The sequence below is a fragment of the Paroedura picta genome, chromosome 3, assembly GCF_049243985.1.
Source record: "Paroedura picta isolate Pp20150507F chromosome 3, Ppicta_v3.0, whole genome shotgun sequence".
Taxonomy (NCBI): domain Eukaryota; kingdom Metazoa; phylum Chordata; class Lepidosauria; order Squamata; family Gekkonidae; genus Paroedura; species Paroedura picta.
The window spans coordinates 68,925,079-68,941,978 of NC_135371.1; the positions used below are offsets into that span (position 1 = coordinate 68,925,079).

General features: G+C 48.2%; 1 protein-coding gene across 1 annotated transcript; it reads left to right on the forward strand.

Moving 5' to 3' along the window:
* The first annotated feature begins 13 nt into the window (after window positions 1-13).
* Window positions 14-5,452, forward strand: THOC3 (THO complex subunit 3). Its single transcript, XM_077326352.1, has 6 exons — window positions 14-258; window positions 585-741; window positions 2,059-2,263; window positions 3,111-3,272; window positions 3,542-3,642; window positions 4,215-5,452. The coding sequence occupies exons 1-6, from the start codon at window positions 76-78 to the stop codon at window positions 4,376-4,378; spliced, it is 972 nt and encodes a 323-aa protein (XP_077182467.1). The 5' UTR covers window positions 14-75; the 3' UTR covers window positions 4,379-5,452.
* Window positions 5,453-16,900: the final 11,448 nt, after the last annotated feature.

Consider the following 16,900-nt stretch of genomic DNA (forward strand, 5'->3'; position numbering starts at 1 on the left):
CCGGAAGTGTGACCTTTGTCGCCGGAAGGGAAAGCTGGCGCGGGAGGCGCGCCCTGCTTAATCGGTCCGGTTGTCATGGCGCTTTCTCCGTACGTGCTGGCCATGCAGGAATTATTCCGGGCCAATACGCGAAGCCGCGAATTCCCCGCGCACGGGGCGAAGGTGCACTCGGTGGCCTGGAGCTGCTGCGGCCGCCGCCTAGCGTCGGGCTCCTTCGACAAGACAGCCAGCGTGTTCGTGCTTGACAAGGACCGCTTGGTCAGTGGCTGGGAGTGGGGACGAGGCGAGCGCTGCTCGGGCGCAGCGCATCCCCAGGCATCTCTGCCCCCGCCCCCGGATTCAGCGGGGCTTGTCGCGGAGAAGGCGCGCTTGGGAATGAAGCTTTGCGGTGTTGAGCAGTAGTGGTCGTCCCCTTCTATCCCTAATGAAAGCTTAAACCCGAAGCTGCTGTTGATTTTGGAGGGTGGTGGTTAGGTGAGGATTAGCGAGTTCCAAGGCTGCTCCTGAGATGTACAACATTCAAAACGTGCATTTGGTGTTTGTTTTTTAGGGTGATGGCTATTAAAACAACTCTTCGCCCCTAGGTAAAAGAGACTAACTATCGTGGCCATGGGGACAGTGTGGATCAGCTATGCTGGCACCCTAGTAACCCAGATTTATTTGTCACTGCATCTGGAGACAAAACCATTCGTATATGGGATGTCCGTACTACTAAGTGCATTGCTACTGTGAACACCAAAGGTGGGTGATGCTGGTGTGTATACTGGAGAAAAACTGATTTTATTCTTTTTTTGGGGGGGGGGTGAGGCAGTGCAACAAAAAGTCTGCTCCCCTCTAGCAACTTTGATTATTTGGTTCTCTATCCATGTCTGGTATTTCATAGTTCGGGGTTAAGATTAAAATTTATTTGTGTGTGTGTAAAGTTCTATCAGGGTGGAGCTGACTCATGGCAAGCAGCAAGGGGCTTTAAAGGCAAGTGAGAAGCAGAGGTACGTTGCCATTATTTTCCTCTGCAGTCTTCCTTAGTGGTCACCCTTGCACATATTGATTCAGCTTAGTTTTAGAGAGCTAATGAAGTTGGGCCGTGCCATGTATTTGGAAGGCCAATAATGCGTACCAGGTTCATGTAGAAATTATTTGAAATATAAAAACAACTTTTGTGCTTAAAAGTATGTAATACAAATACCGTAAACATTTCAACAGTCAAGATTGGACACAGAGGGCTAATACAAAGGAGTTATTTGTTTTTGATGACAAAATAATTTAGTTGTGTATTTCACCTTTTGTGTGAAAGTCCTGAATTTGATGCCACTAGAAACTGCTTAAGCTGGGATGGCCTGGGATATGTCATGGGAAAACATAGCTGTTCTCCTAATATCTATTTATTTCAGAGCATACTGTGTCCCAAAGGCTGATGTAACTTTGTTAGTGAGGGATCTGATATCTTTTACATGTGATGAGAGTGTGAGAAATTATAAGTATATTGCATAATTATAACTGTACTAGTAATATAGCCCGCTGTACCTTGGATACAGCGGGCGCTAGTGGTGGTGCGGGAAGCTCTGATGCGTCAGGGCGGCGGAGAGGCGGCGGCGGCGGCGAGGGAGCACCTGCCAGCTGCGCTGTGCGCGGCTGGCAGCTGCTCCGTGGCCGCCGGCCTGACACGTCGGAGGCGCTTTGTGCCTCCCGACGCGTCAGGCCGGCGGCCAGGGAGCAACTGCGAGCCATGCTGTGCGCGGTTCGCAGCTCGCAATTGCTCCCTTGGCGGCGTGGCGGCAATCGCAGAGGCCAATCGGCAGGTGCAAAGCGCCTGCCGATTGGCCCTGTGATTGTCAGTCCGGAGGAAGGGGCCAATCGGGCCCCTTCCTCATCACGGACAAAGCCTGTCCTAACTCCTCCCCCCCCAGGCCTTAGCGAATTATTTAGTTGTGTTAAGGATTACATGTTATGTAGGGTGATGCTTTATCCCTTTGGTACAACAGGTGTTAAAATATAGAAGTCCATACGTTGCCTGAATTACTTTTAGTTCATGTTTTGAATATCCTTAACTCTTTACAGGGGAGAACATTAATATCTGCTGGAGCCCTGATGGGCAAACTATTGCAGTGGGGAACAAAGATGATGTGGTTACCTTCATTGATGCAAAGACGCATCGATCTAAAGCTGAGGAACAGTTCAAATTTGAAGTGAATGAGATCTCTTGGAACAATGACAACAACATGTTTTTCCTCACCAATGGCAATGGCTGCATCAACATCCTCAGGTACCCTCTGCATGATCTATACTAGGAAGGCTAGCAAGTGAGTTTGTTCTCTTGCCTTCAGTCCAGGCAATGGGAGGGGCAAAGTGCTGCCTTCTGTGGATATCTCTGGCATTTCTCAACAAGGCATTAAGCTCCACCATCTTCCTATCTTGTTCTGACTCCTGCTATTGCTTTTGGTTCTGTTATGTGTTGAAACAGACTTTTGTGATATCTTTTATTTCACATATTCCAAATGTATGGCAAATACTCTTCTACTAAATTTGTCATTCACAGGAATATCTGCCAGACAATATGGTCATCATTCCGGTCTTAGATACTTGAGGAATTTTTAAAAGTTTTCATCTTACCTTGAAGGAAAGCTAGGATGCGGAAGTTGCAGTTTGTACAAAAACTTAAGCAATGTCCTATTAAATGACTGAAAATGTGATGAACTGTAGCTTAAAGTCTGATGTGTAAGGCATTCTTGTGGAGGCACATCCTGTCTCTAGGAGAGGCATAAGCACATGTCTGACTAGGAGACAAGAATACAGGCCTACTGCCTTCTCCATATCCATCAGTGTAGTAAAGCAGTTGTGTGCCTCTTTTCCTCCCTGAATTATGTTGTGTGAGGACATGTATCTGCCAGTTTTTACCCAGTCTTTTCTGTAGCTGGAATAGGCATGAACTTTGCTATCCAGTTGTGACCATTCCCATTTGTAGGGGTTGTGCAGTTGATAGACCTTAGTATGATCAAGTAGGGTCTATTTTGCATTGGAAGACAAAGCACTCCTAACCTGTCTGTAGCTAGATCAAGGAACAGTTTTCTTCCAGCCTATTCTCAGTTCCATCTCCTTATCCTTTTCTGCAGCTATCCAGAACTCAAACCTATTCAGTCAATAAATGCCCATCCTTCAAACTGCATCTGCATCAAGTTCGATCCAACGGGAAAGTATTTTGCTACAGGCAGTGCTGATGCACTGGTTAGCCTCTGGGATGTGGATGAGCTAGTGTGTGTGCGATGCTTCTCTAGGTGAGTTGCCATGACCTGTGCTTATACACCTTTCCCAGCTGTTGGGACTACACATATGCCTACAGTGTATTTGTGTGAATGGTGCAGGAAATCTAAGTTTCACTTATTTTCCAGTGCTATTGGCAATGACAATCCAGTAAACAGATCTTGGGGATGTGGTGGAAAGACCACTGTTGAGAATAAGATGCTGATCAAGATGTCTAATCTAGGAGAGCTGCTTTTCTTTAACCTGATCCCAATCCTCTGTTTGTTTACTCACATATTTGCAGGCTGGATTGGCCTGTGAGGACTTTGAGCTTCAGCCATGATGGGAAAATGCTAGCTTCAGCATCTGAAGATCACTTTATTGATATTGCTGAAGTAGAAACAGGTAAACACTGTTGTTCTGTTACTTGTTATGAAAGAAGCTTTGATGCCTTTTTTACTGTCTGCTGGAGGTGCTCTAATTGTGGTGAGGTCTGGTCCTAAAATAGTGCTGGCCAAGTTATATGTGCCTGTAATTGATAAGAGTTCAGGTCATGGCATCCACAATAGACTTCAGAGTGGATATCGAAGGCATTCTTGGCCGTTGTTCTTGAAACTAGAGTGCCTGTGTCCTGTGGGTCGGACAAAGGGCTTAAAAGATCCCTCCCAGATTTCTGTTGCCTCCTGTGATGACTGAAAGTTTCTGCGTTTGGACTGCCCTTGCTGCTTTTCATAGAAGAGAGGATAGACTGCAAAATTCTTCTTAAATGGCACTATTAATCCACAGTGGGCTAATATGGGCTGTTGTTCATGAAAGTTTATAAAACTTTGTTAGTCTTTAAGGTGCCACTAGATTCCTGTTAGTTTTTATTCCATTAAAATGCTTTCTTTTGCTGTAAAGATGAGCCAGGGGCTGGTATCTGAGTTGTAGCTGACCTAGTGCGAGTAGAATTCTAACCATATTATCTCTGTCTTCAGGGGAGAAACTCTGGGAAGTGCAGTGTGAGTCCCCAACTTTTACAGTGGCTTGGCACCCTAAACGGCCTCTGCTGGCCTTCGCCTGTGACGACAAGGATGGCAAATACGACAGCAGCAGGGAAGCTGGCACCGTGAAGCTCTTTGGTCTCCCGAATGACTCCTAAGAACAGGCTTCTGGAGACTGTGTACAGATTTTGTGACCTTGGGTTCTGAGCCAATGCCAGGATGTTTACCAGCCATCTTTGCTGTGGTTGCATTCTGTGGTTGCTGCCCTTGCTAAAGTAGGAGCTGTACTGCAGCCAGGCATTCTTTTATAACCAAAGTCTGCTCTTGGACGTTCTTGCAAACTGCCTGATTGTCCTAGTGGGCTAAGGGTCTGGCTAATCAAATTCTCTTCCCTGTTCTGGGGCATTTGCTTTTTTTTTTTTTTTTACTATGAAGCAGAGTGGGTGGCAGAAACGTCTCTTCTTCAGGAAAGACCTCCTGCTAATCTTGTGACTAATAGTCCCTTCTGGTTTTCTCATGAGAGTGGAGAGACTCTGAAAGAAATGCAAGTTTGCCTGTGGTCACATTTGAAAACCTTTTTTGCTTGGAAAATGGTTAACTCGCCCTTTTTGGAGGCAGGGTTTGTGTGTATGTGGGGGGTGTCTTTCATTCCAGTTTTTTTATATGTACCATTTCTGTAATTTTAGATAACATAGTTCCACTAAATGAATAAATTGTGTGCTGTAGCTGTCTTAAAAAGTCAAAACTGCCAGGACACTATTGATTCTGAGAATTACTCATCTCTCTCTCTCTCTCTCTCTCTCTCTCTCTCTCTCTCTCTCTCTCTCTCTCTCTCTCTCTCTCTCTCAAATATGGTGTCTGTGTTTCATCTTTTCTCAAGTAAAGAAGCACATGTGTGCTTAGGGTTCTGTGGAGTATTTTGTTTGTTTGATTATTATCTTTTCCGGTACTGTTGCATGTACCTATCTCTAGTTGTTGCTACTTCAGCAGCAATTCTGGCTTCCTCTGTGCTTTTTCCTGTATTCAGCTAATCCTAGCGAGTCAGAGATCTTGCGTAATGACATCATGATACTTTGTAGCCAATTAGTTTTGACTGTCTCACTGGTGTTACTAAAGGCAAATGGAGGCAATTAAGGAATGCATTACTGAAAAGTAATTTTTTTACATCTGTCATCTGTCAGTAATTTTTTAACATCTGTCAACAATGTTTATAAACCAGTGTATTGAATCAATTTCCATTTCCATGGGTAGACTGATTTTTTCCCCCATGGAAGCATTCAGCTGGATCCTAATCTTTAAACCGCCCGTGGCGCCGCGGGCGCCATGGACTAAATAAAAGGCTAAGGGGTTCTAGGGCGGGATGTGTCTGTGATGAGGAAGAAGGGTCCGGATTGGACCCTTCCTCCTGACAGACAATCGGAGGGACCTATCGGCAGGCGCACAGCGCCTGCCGATTGATCCCTCCGATTCCCAGCCCCAGCAACTGCAGTTGCTCCCTGCCTGGAGGACTGACGTGGCGAGAGACGCAAAGCGCCTCTCGCCGCGTCAGGCCGCCGCCCGAGGAAGCCCCCAGCAGTCGCGCGGAGCGCGGCTGCTGGGGGCTCCCTTCCCGGCGGCCTGATGCGTCTCGCTGCTTCAGGCCGCGCCCCAACGAGCCCCCGCCAGCCACCCTGCACCCGCCCAAGGACCCAGCAGCAGCGGCGACCGAGCCGAAGGCACCGGCAGCAGCGCCACCAGCGGAGGCAACGACGGAGCCGGCACTCGCGCCGGAGCTGGGAGCGGCGGCACATGCCGTCTCCGAAGACCTGCCATCACGGCCACGATCGGCGCCGGCACAAGCCAGCAGAGCCGCGATCCGCCGCGGTACCGGTGCCGCGATTGCCGGCGGGGGCCGTGATTGGCGGCGGCGTAAGAGCCGCGATCAGCGCAGGAAGCGGGCCCATTCTCGGTCGCGCCAGCGCCAGAGCCGCCAGCGCCCCCCGCCCTGCACACACACAGACCCGCTCCCACTCTGCGGCGTCAGGTAGGCCGCGCCAACTGGGGGGGGGCCGAGCTAACGGCTAGCGCCCCCTGTATTAACACTACAGCGGGCTTATTTTCTAGTCAGTACATATGTATGGATCTGTCCTAGTAGTAATTCTTGTGTGCAGAGGTTAAAATAGTTGAGCCCTTCTTCTTTCCTGGGAGTTTGTGAATATCATATTGTCTGTCAGTTATTTACCCCTACATGCTGTGGATTATTTTTGGGATACGTAGGCAACCTGATATTGAAAGAATCCAGATCAGCTGCAATATACAGAAACTAGATTTAAATTTAAAGATTTACATTTTATTACTGTAGATAAAATGGGCGCTAGATGGCATTGGCACTGGGCAAGGGTAGGCCTGGCTGGCGTAGCACAGGCCAGCACGGGGCCGCAGGAGGCTTGCCCCCCCTCCCCCTGGCGGAGCGCAGAAAGTGTTGGGAGGGCCGGGGCTGCCTGGAGGGGAAGCCGCGTACCTTTGGGCGGCGTCGGCTCCTGATCTGGCAGGTATGTGGACGTCGTAGTCCGGGCGAAGCTGAGGCGGGCGGCGATGTTGTGGGCCGCGGGGCTGTCGGCGGCATAGTCCGGGCGGAGCTGAGGCGGGCGGCCATGTGGGCCAAGGGGCTGTCGGCGGCGTGGTGTGGATGGCGGAGCGGCTTGGCAGCGCGCTCTGAGTCTGCGTGGCCATTGGTGTTGTTTGTGCGGCGGCGGCGAAGGGCGTAGGAAGCGGGGAGGCAGCGGCTGAAGTTTGCGGACGTCGGCGGCAGTGGGGAGCCGGAGAAAGGCGGCGAACGGAGGAGCGGCAAGTGGGGGAGTGGGGGTGGGAAGGGTGTGCCGGTTGGTGGCTGGGGATGTGGCGGGCGGGGACAGACGTTCAGGGTGGGGGTTGGAAGCGCTGGGGTGTCGTTTGGAAGGCCATAGGCAGGGTAGGGCATGCAGTGGGCGGAGGGGAAGGTTTTTCCCCGAAGTCCTGGGCCGTGGGGCAAGGCTCCTGCCCAGCAGCCAGCCGGCAAGGATGGCTGTTTGGGCGGAGTGTGGAGTTAGCGGCGGGCTGTCGAGACGGGCCAAGTGTCCAACAGGGAGGCGCGCAAAGCGCGCCTCCCAATTGGACACTTGGCCCTGGAGTGGCACTCGGAGGAGCGAATCAGGAGCCGCTTCGCGGCTCCTGATTCGCTCCTCCGAGTTTTTATCCTGGACAGAGCCCGCCCTAACTCCTCCCCACCTGCCCTTACTGCTTTATTTACTCCGTGGCGCCCGTGGCGCCACGGGTGGTTTAAAGATGATGAGCTTGCAGCTAACATAGTTATGGGATCTTATTCATATTGTTATAATCTAATCTTCCAGTAACGGCTGCTTCTCTGTCAATGCCCACAACCTGATTTTATGCTGCAGTCACCTGCAAATTCACCAGTCAGTTTACAAAATATAAAGGTAAACATAAAACCAGTGAGAGAGCCACAGAGTAAAAGAAACAAATTATACCATGGCACACAGCTGTCATCTCATGAGACAAAACAGAAAAAGGGTAACAGTAACAATTGCTAAGTGATGGAAGAAGTCAAATGAAAGCAAGACAGATAACCTTCATTTTCAGTTGACGATTACCTGGGAATGTATACTAGCTGTGGAATGTAATTGATTTGGCTCCTGTGTGGAAGGAGATCAAAACTCGAGGGGCAACAGCAGGTAGGAGAAACAGAATAGGGCCTCTGAAGACTTAACTGGCGGTAGGTTCTGAGCAGGGAACTTTTTAGATATTCTGGTCCCACAGCTTTTCAAGGCAGGGCTTTAAATGTAAGAATAAACACTTTGATTTGGTCTGAGAACAGGCAGCCAGTGGATTTTATGCCAACGCTGATGAGATGTATGGATTTATATAGAGATCATCACTTTGGTTAACTTTTTTGAAACATTTGTATATCAATGCTCTGATGACGGAGAGACTCTGGATGGTTTCTCCCAAGAGTTCTATGTGGATTTTAAAGAGCACAGGGATGAGGGGACTTCAGGACAGGCCAAAGCTGAAAGTGAGCTAAGATTGGCCAGGGAAGCCCATTGTAACAAGAAAAGATTTTTCAGTTATGTGAGGAGCAAACGTAAAGTAAAGGAGGCAATAGGCCCGCTGTTGGGTGCGGATGGACAGACTCTAATGGAAGATGCAGAGAAAGCAGAAAGCCTCAGCGCCTATTTTACAACTGTTTTTTTCCCACAGGTCAAAGGGTTTAGGCACATCTAGAGATGGCAGTAGCCAAAGGATAGTGTCTGGGTGGCAGGTTGACATGGATAGAGTGGTTGTCGAGAGGCATTTAGCTGCACTGGGTGAGTTCAAATCCCCTGGTCCGGATGAAATGCACCCGAGACTACTCAAAGAACTTTCCGGAGAACTTGCAGAACCTTTGTCCATCATCTTCGGGACCTCTTTAAGGACTGGAGATGTCCCAGAGGACTGGAAGAGAGTAAATGTTATTCCAATCTTCAAAAAAGGGAGGAAGGAAGACCCGGGAAACTACAGACTAGTGAGTCTGACCTCTGTAGTGGGGAAGATAATGGAGCAGATATTAAAGGGAGCGATCTGCAAACATCTGGTGGACAATTTGGTGATCCAAGGAAGTCAGCATGGATTTGTCTTCAACAGGTCCTGTCAGACCAACCTGGTTTCCTTTTTTGACCAAGTAATAGGTTTGCTGGATCGTGGAAATCCAGTTGATGTCGTTTACTTGGATTTTAGTAAAAGCTTTTGATAAGGTTCCCCATGATGTTCTGATGGATACATTGAAGGACTGCAATCTGGATTTTCAGATAGTTATGTGGATAGGGAATTGGTTAGACTCTAACCGTTAGAGAACTGCACTCAAAGAGTTGTTGTCAATGGTGTTTCCTCAGACTGGAGGGAGGTGAGTAACGGGGTACCTCAGGGCTCGGTGCTCAGCCTGGTACTTTTTATATTTATTAATGATCTAGATGAGGGGGTGGAGGGACTACTCATCAAGTTTGCAGATTACACCAAATTGGGAGGACTGGCAAATACGTCGGAAGATAGAGACAGAGTTCAACGAGATCTGAACACAATGGGAAAATGGGCAAATGAGAACAAGATGCAGTTTAATAAAGATAAGTGTAAAGTTCTGCATCTGGGTCAGAAAAATGAAAAGCATGCCTACTGGATGGGGATACGCTTCTAGGTAACACTGTGTGAACGAGACCTTGGGGTACTTGTGGATTGTAAACTAAACATGAGCAGGCAGTGTGATGCAGCGGTAAAAAAGGCGAATGCCATTTTGGGCTGTATCAACAGGGGCATCACATCAAAATCACAAGATGGCATAGTCCCATTGTATACAGCACTGGTCAGACCACACCTGGAGTACTGTGTGCAGTTCTGGAGGCCTCACTTCAAGAAGGACGTAGATAAAATTGAAAGGGTACAGAGGAGAGCAACGTTGATGATCTGGGGCCAAGGGACCAAGCCCTATGAAGATAGGTTGAGGGACTTGGGAATGTTCAGCCTGGAGAAAAGGAGGTTGAGAGGGGACATGATAGCCCTCTTTAAGTATTTGAAAGACTGTCACTTGGAGGAGGGCAGGATGCTGTTTCCATTGGCTGCAGAGGAGAGGACACACAGTAATGGGTTTAAACTACAAGTACAATGATATAGGCTAGATATCAGGAAAAAGATTTTCACAGAGTAGTTCAGCAGTGGAATAGGCTGCCTAAGGAGGTGGTGAGCTCCCCCTCACTGGCAGTCTTCAAGCAAAGGTTGGATACACACTTTTCTTGGATGCTTTAGGATGCTTAGGGTTGATCCTGCGTAGAGCAGGGGGTTGGACTAGATGGCCTGTATGGCCCCTTCCGTCTCTGTGATTCTATGATTCTATGTAAGCTGCCTTAAGTTTCAATGAGAAAGATGAACAATGTGGTAAAGAATGCTGATGGGATGAACAGCCAGTTACTAGAACTGATCATCCTGGTAGGAGTGAAAATGCTGAAGCCCAGTATCTCAGATTCCCAGCCAATTAGTCCAGAAGGATATAGTGAGTGTGAAAAGCTATGAGTGGTCCAGGAGAATCAACATCATCACATTCAGGCTTCTGACGCTGCAGTCAGTTCACTTGCAAAGCTTGGACTGGAAAGGGGTTTTTCCGCAAAGACGTGGGGTTGTACTGAGGCTATCTGCTTGAGTGCCTTTCCCATAACTGATATTTGTAACTGGCCTATAGTCATTTATACCATTTGAGACCTGGAATGGCTTTTTCAGAAGAGACCTTACGGCAGGGGTAGTCAACCTGTGGTCCTCCAGATGTTAATGGACTACAATTCCCATGGGCCCGTGCCAGCAAATGAAATACTTGGAGTGGTGTTTTTTTTCTCTTCCATTTTTGCTGTGGCGTGTGATTGGCATGACCTAGGACTGCTGTTCACTTCTGCCCTTGAACATATAACAAGGAGTCCAGTCTAGGTCTTACCTGTTCACACTGCTACGTTTCGTCTCTTAAATTGTTCAAGTAATTTTCTGTGGCCTAAGGAGCAGTCAGGGCTGATCTCCTCTAGGACTGACCGGTTTGTTCTCCTTGCAGTCCAAGGGACTCGCAGGAGTTTTCTCCAGCACCAGAGTTCAAAAGCCTCAATTCTTTGACGCTCAGCATTCCTTATGGTCCAACTTTCACAGCTGTACATTGCAACTGGGAAGACCATAGCCTTGACTAGACACACTTTTGTTGGCAGGGTGATGCTGTCTAGATTTGCCATAGCTTTCCTCCCCAGGAGCAAGTGTCTTTTAATTTCTTTGCTGCAGTCCCCATCTGCAGTGATCTTGGAGCCCAGGAAAATAAAATCTGTCACTACCTCCATTTCTTTCCCATCTATCTGCCAGGAATTGAGAGGGCCGGATGCCATGAGCTTTGTTTTCTTGATGTTGAGTTTCAAGCCAACCTTTGCACTCTTCTCCTTCACCCACATCAAAAGGCTCTTTAGTTCCTCCTCGCTTTCTGCCATTAGAGTGGTATCATCTGCGTATCTGGATTTTTTTTAAATATATATTTTTTATTTTCATAAAGATAGAAATATAGAAATAGACAGTATAAGAAATATAGAAATGAGACCCATTATACACGGAGGCAATAACGCACATTCGAGGTGGAATGGCAGCTACTAAAATCACTGATAACGCACGGTGCCGGCTGCAACCGGCTGCAGCTTCGGTGCGTACCGCTGAAAAAGCCGTGTTAGCGAAACGTGGAAGAAAGCGCAGCTTCCGGGTGACCGGGGCGCAACCAGAAACGGCGCCGGGATCGCCGCGTGCATAATCGGTTATCCTGGGTTTTGCCGCCGTCGCACACCGTCCCGTGCATAACCGGTGTGCTTCGCGTCTTCCCCTTCCGCGTTTTCCATGTGCTCCGAAATCGCCGTTTCGGCGGCCATGCATAATGGGCCTATAAGTAGTTAATACAAAGAACAATAAAATATAGTCTTCATTTGTTACACTTACACCCCGTCCATTAAGTGCCTCCTTTTAGTTAAGCTTTGAGTTTAGGCTGGGAGGCACTGCGGAGATATATTTAACTAGTAATCAAGCCCGCTGTAAAAAAAATACAGCGGGCGCTAGGCAAGGGAGCCCCCGGCAGTCGTGCCATGACTTGCCTCTTGTTCTTGGGTGTGCATGGATGCACAGATTTGCCAGATCATTAAGCATCTTTCCAAACATAATGCAGATGGACACTTTTCAAAGGAATAAAATCAGAGTCCAGGAGCACCTTTAAGATCAGCAAAGATTTATTCAGGGCATGAGCTTTTGAGTGTCATTGTCAGACCAACCCGGCTACCCATTTGAACTTTTCTGAGGGGAACGGAAACTGCAAGGAGGCTTGTTTGGGGGGATACAGTGGGGTTCAGGATGCCTTGTGCCCAAAGGTTTCAGTTTGGCAGTCTGAATCCCTGCGGATTCTGCAAACTGGGCATCGGTGGTTGCAGCAAAAGGCTGAGGGGCACCTGGGTTCTCTCTTCCCCTACAGTCTTTGTGCCTTAGGCTGTGGCACCCATATCCCATTCAAGGAAGGAAAAGCTCCATATCTGACATGGAACAACTTCCCAATACCTTGGGGGGGGGGGGGAGAACCAAGGAAAGAAATGCGTCCCTCCCTCAGTCTGAATGTGTCCCAAGCGCCCTTAAAATAGGGGGTGGGGGAGGTCTTCTTCTTCCTCCGGTGCAAAGGGCAGGGGTCTGGGAGATCCGTCCCCCCATCCATCCAGATCGCAGCGACCAAACCAGCCGTCACGCAGTCGATGGGAAACGACCGCAGAAGGGCACCGCTCCGACCATCCCACAAAATGGAGGGTGGCCTGAGTGCGGGGCAGCACCTGGGTGAAGGCCAGTCGCCCTCCTCTCCCCCTCCACCTCCCCGGCGCCTCTTCCCCGGGCGCGGCGGTGGCGCGGGTGGTTCCCTGCCGCCGGCGGGGCTGCAATGCGGGGCTCTGGGCCTTGTCCAAGAGAGGAGGAGCCTGTGACCCCCGCCGCCCTCCTTCCCACCCAGGGGGCGCTTATAAAGGCAGCTCGGCCGGCGCCACCACCTCCTTCTCCCGGCCGAAACTTCGGCCGACCCTTTCCTCGCTTCCCTCGTGCGCCGCTGCCCACCCACCCGGCCATGCCTCAGCCATGAGTCACTCCAGCGGCCTGCGCACCACCTCGTACCGCCGCACCTTCGGGCCGCCCCTGATGCTGTCGCCGGTGTTGTACCCGTCGTCCCGCTTCGCCACCTCGTCGTCGGGCCAGCAGCTGCTGCTGAGTGAGCCTTCGGCCGTGCCCTCCTTGCTCTCCTACCGCAGCGGTGGCACCGTCCTGCGCTCCAGCACGCCAGCCGCCGGGCAGGGAGCCCCCGGTGTCAGGCCGCCGACAAGGGAGCAACGGCGCTCCGTGCGGCTGCCAGGGGCTCCCTTGCCGGCGCGGCTCGCAGTTGCTTCCTTGTCAGCTGGGCGGGGATTGGCCCGGCCGATGGTCTGTCTGAAGAAAGGGGCCAATCGGCACCCTTCCTCATCCCGGACAGAGCCCGCCCTAACTCCTCCCACAAAGCCCTTACGGCTTTATTTAGTCTGCGGTGCCCGTGGCGCCGCGGGCTGTGTTAAGATGATAATACAGATTCAGCTTACATAGGAAATCTAAGACCCCACATTAACTACACAATGGTATGAACTTTTGCCCAAAACTTAAAAGCTTTTTCACATTTCCACCACATTTAAGAAAAGAAGCCTACTTTATTACCACATTACCAACATTTGTTAACATAGTTTTTAGCAATTTTAGCAGTCACTTTTGGTGTCACATACCACCTATAAAACATTTTATACTTGACACAGACTAAGAGCCATCCTGACAGATATTCAACACCATATTTTCAGATTTGAATTAAATGCTTAACATTGAACATTTCTTGTAGAACAGTATGAACTTTGGCCCTATAACAATACACTAATAAAGAAGAAAAAAGGGGGAAACCCCCACTTTATCATGACATTTCCAGCACTTGCAATTATATTAAAAGTGTACAGAAGAAGAATAAAGAAAAGATTTCAAACATTGCTTCTCCTTTCCCTTCTCAGTCTTCTTAAGGGGGTTTCATATCGAGGCTTGCCGCATCTTCTTGTTCCCATAGACTTATATTCTGTCCAGTTAGACTTTGGCGTAGAAAGTGCAGTTGTACTCTTTTCCGCAGAATATTCACAGATAAATCTTGAGGCAGTTGCACCTCCTGGACTCTGATATCAATACAATTTTTTTTCCTGAGAAGCTCCTTTAAATCGATTACTTTCAAAACAGATCCATGTATCTTTTGGTTGATTCTTGTGTACTGTTACTTTGAAATGGCTGTATGCCTTTTTAAGAAGGGTGACCTTATCTGGGCTGTGAGGCTCCGACATCCCCTTTTCCATCTCCAAAATTTCAGATTTCTCTTCTGCTGATGATTTCCCACCTTGTTTAGTGCTGTCATCAACCACTGTTATTGATCCATCATTCCTGTTAGAAACTTCTTCCTTGCCGTCTTGGATCCCCTTGAAAATATTCTTAAGCAAACCTTCTGTAAATGTTTCAAATCTTGGGTTTGTTTCTCTATTAAATGGGCCATTCTTTTTAACATAGACACGTTTTAGGCTTATAAGTCAACAACCAATCTCAGACAATTTTGCAAATAGCCAGTAGAGGTCAGCAAGTTGAATTTAGTATAGCCAAACAGGGCACATCAAGATTTCCTGGCACTAGTAGATGACGTTTTGAATTCAGTGAAGCCAATAGTCTCGTCCTGGAGCAGAGTTCTCGTGGGATCTTCCCAGTCACGGCTCTTACCTCCGGAAACCAAAACAATTGCAATAAAAGCTATTGCTAATTAATCCAAGTCCTCTTCTTCTAAATAAGAAAATTAGCCTGCCCCGAATCGAGGTGGCTACCCAGGCAGAACGAGGGGGAGGGAGAGAGGCGAAAAGAGCCTAGAGAATACTTGCTGTGATTTATTTAAGCATTGATTAATGGCTTTCATTGAGACTGCTAGAATGCTGTCCTCCACTTGCAGCGTTCACTTGCAGTAAATAAATCGTAGAAAGCAGTTTCTTTTGAGAGAGAAAGAAAGAAAAATAGTCCAAGATAGAATATTGCGGTCGTCCTCTTGACCTGAAACGCTGACAGCCTGTAATCCCTAAAGGATTGGAGACGGCCCCAAGAGTTCACTAGGACTTCCTGGGTAGAAAAAGTGAGGTGGGGTTTGCGTACCCCTCCTCTTTTCTGCCAATTGGTTCCACAATTGGCCCCTGTCAGGCTCCAGTGATTGCACTGCAATCCCCTCAGGATGACATCTTTAGCTACACCCCTGAGGTTGTTGATAGAAGGCCAGGATCTAGAAGGCCAGATCCTGAAGATGAAACTGAAATACTTTTACCTACCTCATGAGAAGGAAGGACTCCCTGGAGAAGAGCCTAATGTTGGGAGCGATTGAGGGCAAAAAAAGAAGGGGACAACAGAGAATGAGGTGGCTGGATGGAGCCACTGAAGCAGTTGGTGCAAACTTAAATGGACTTTGAGGAATGGTAGAGGACAGGAAGGCTTGGAGGATCATCGTCCATGGGGTCACGATGGGTCGGACACAACTTCGCACCTAACAACAACAACAATACATTTTCTGTGACAATATTCTATATATCATGTATTTATTGGATTTTTCAGTATCACCAAGCTCTGACAGGATAAGCAGAAAGGCTCTGTTTCCCCCCAGAAGAATATAGATGTATCTAGGGATGGTAGTAGGCAAGGTGTAGTATATGGGTGGCAGGTTGACATGGACACAGGTTGTTGAGAGCTACCTGGGTGCCCTGAGTGAGTTCAGATCCCCTGTACCAGATGCTGTGCACCCAAGAGTAATTAAAGAACTTTCTGGAGAGATTGCAGGAACTTTGTCCATCATCTTCAGGACCTCAGAAGACTGGAGGAGAGCGAATGTTATTCCAGTCTTCAAAAAAGGGAGGAGAGATGACCTGGGAAACTATAGGCAAGTAAGTCTGACCTCTTTCTCAGGGAAGACAATGGAGCAGATATTTAAAAGGGTGATCTGCAAACATCTGGAGGACAATTTATTGATCTTGGGAAGTCTCCAACAGGTTTTGCCTGGCAATCCTGGTTTCCTTCTTTGAGTAACAGGCTTCCTAGATTGTGGAAACTCATTTGATATTGTTTACCTGGATTTCAGTAAGCTTTTGACAGAGTTCCCCCATGATGTTCTGATTGGTAAACTGGAGGACTGCAGATTGGACTTTTGGATGGTTAGGTGGATAGGGAACTGGTTAGAAATCCACATCCAAAGCATAATTATCAGTGGCATTTCATCAGATTGGAGGGAGGTGAGCAGTGGGGTGCCACAAAGAAGTTTTCAACATTTATTTTAGTGGAGAGGGTGGAGGGACTACTCATTAAACTTGCAGATCATGCCAAATTGGAAGAAGTATCAATTGGTCCCTTGCCGCCGGACTGACGAATCGGGAGGCGCAAAGCCCCCCCATACAGGCCGCACCATCCCCGGCTTCGGATGCACAGCCTGCCCGCCGCCAAGTCGTGCAGCCACCCCACCCCACTCTATCGCCTCCCTAGTGCCCGCTGTCTTTAAGCCACAGCGGGCTTAATTTCTAGTCATTAATAATATAACAACAGGAACATTGGGTGGTCAATTATTTCAGTCATTCTGCCTCTGTAATTCCGGGGAGATAGAGTCAATCGAACACGTCCTCTTAAGGTGCCCTACTTTTAGCTCTGTGAGAAATAAATTCATCCTCCCATTACTCAGGAATTTCTCCACCAGCTCAAACAAAGAAAAAGTAAAATTCCTCCTGTGGAATAGTAGGGGCCATATTATTAAGCAGGTTGCCAAATTTTGTGCGCATGTGCTTAGCACACGGGAAAGACAACTAAAGCTTAAGTGAAGATTTTTAGAGGAATTTTACTATGCATTTTTTATAATGTACCCATCAATTATACAATATTATATATTATAAATTTTGTACTGGCTCCCTGATTTTGCAATTTTCTACTCTGAAATGTTTTTTCTTGCTATCTGTTTTATCTGGCCGCAGTGCTGTATTAAAATAAATTTGATTTAATTTGATTTGATTCAGTTATGGGGGGGCATC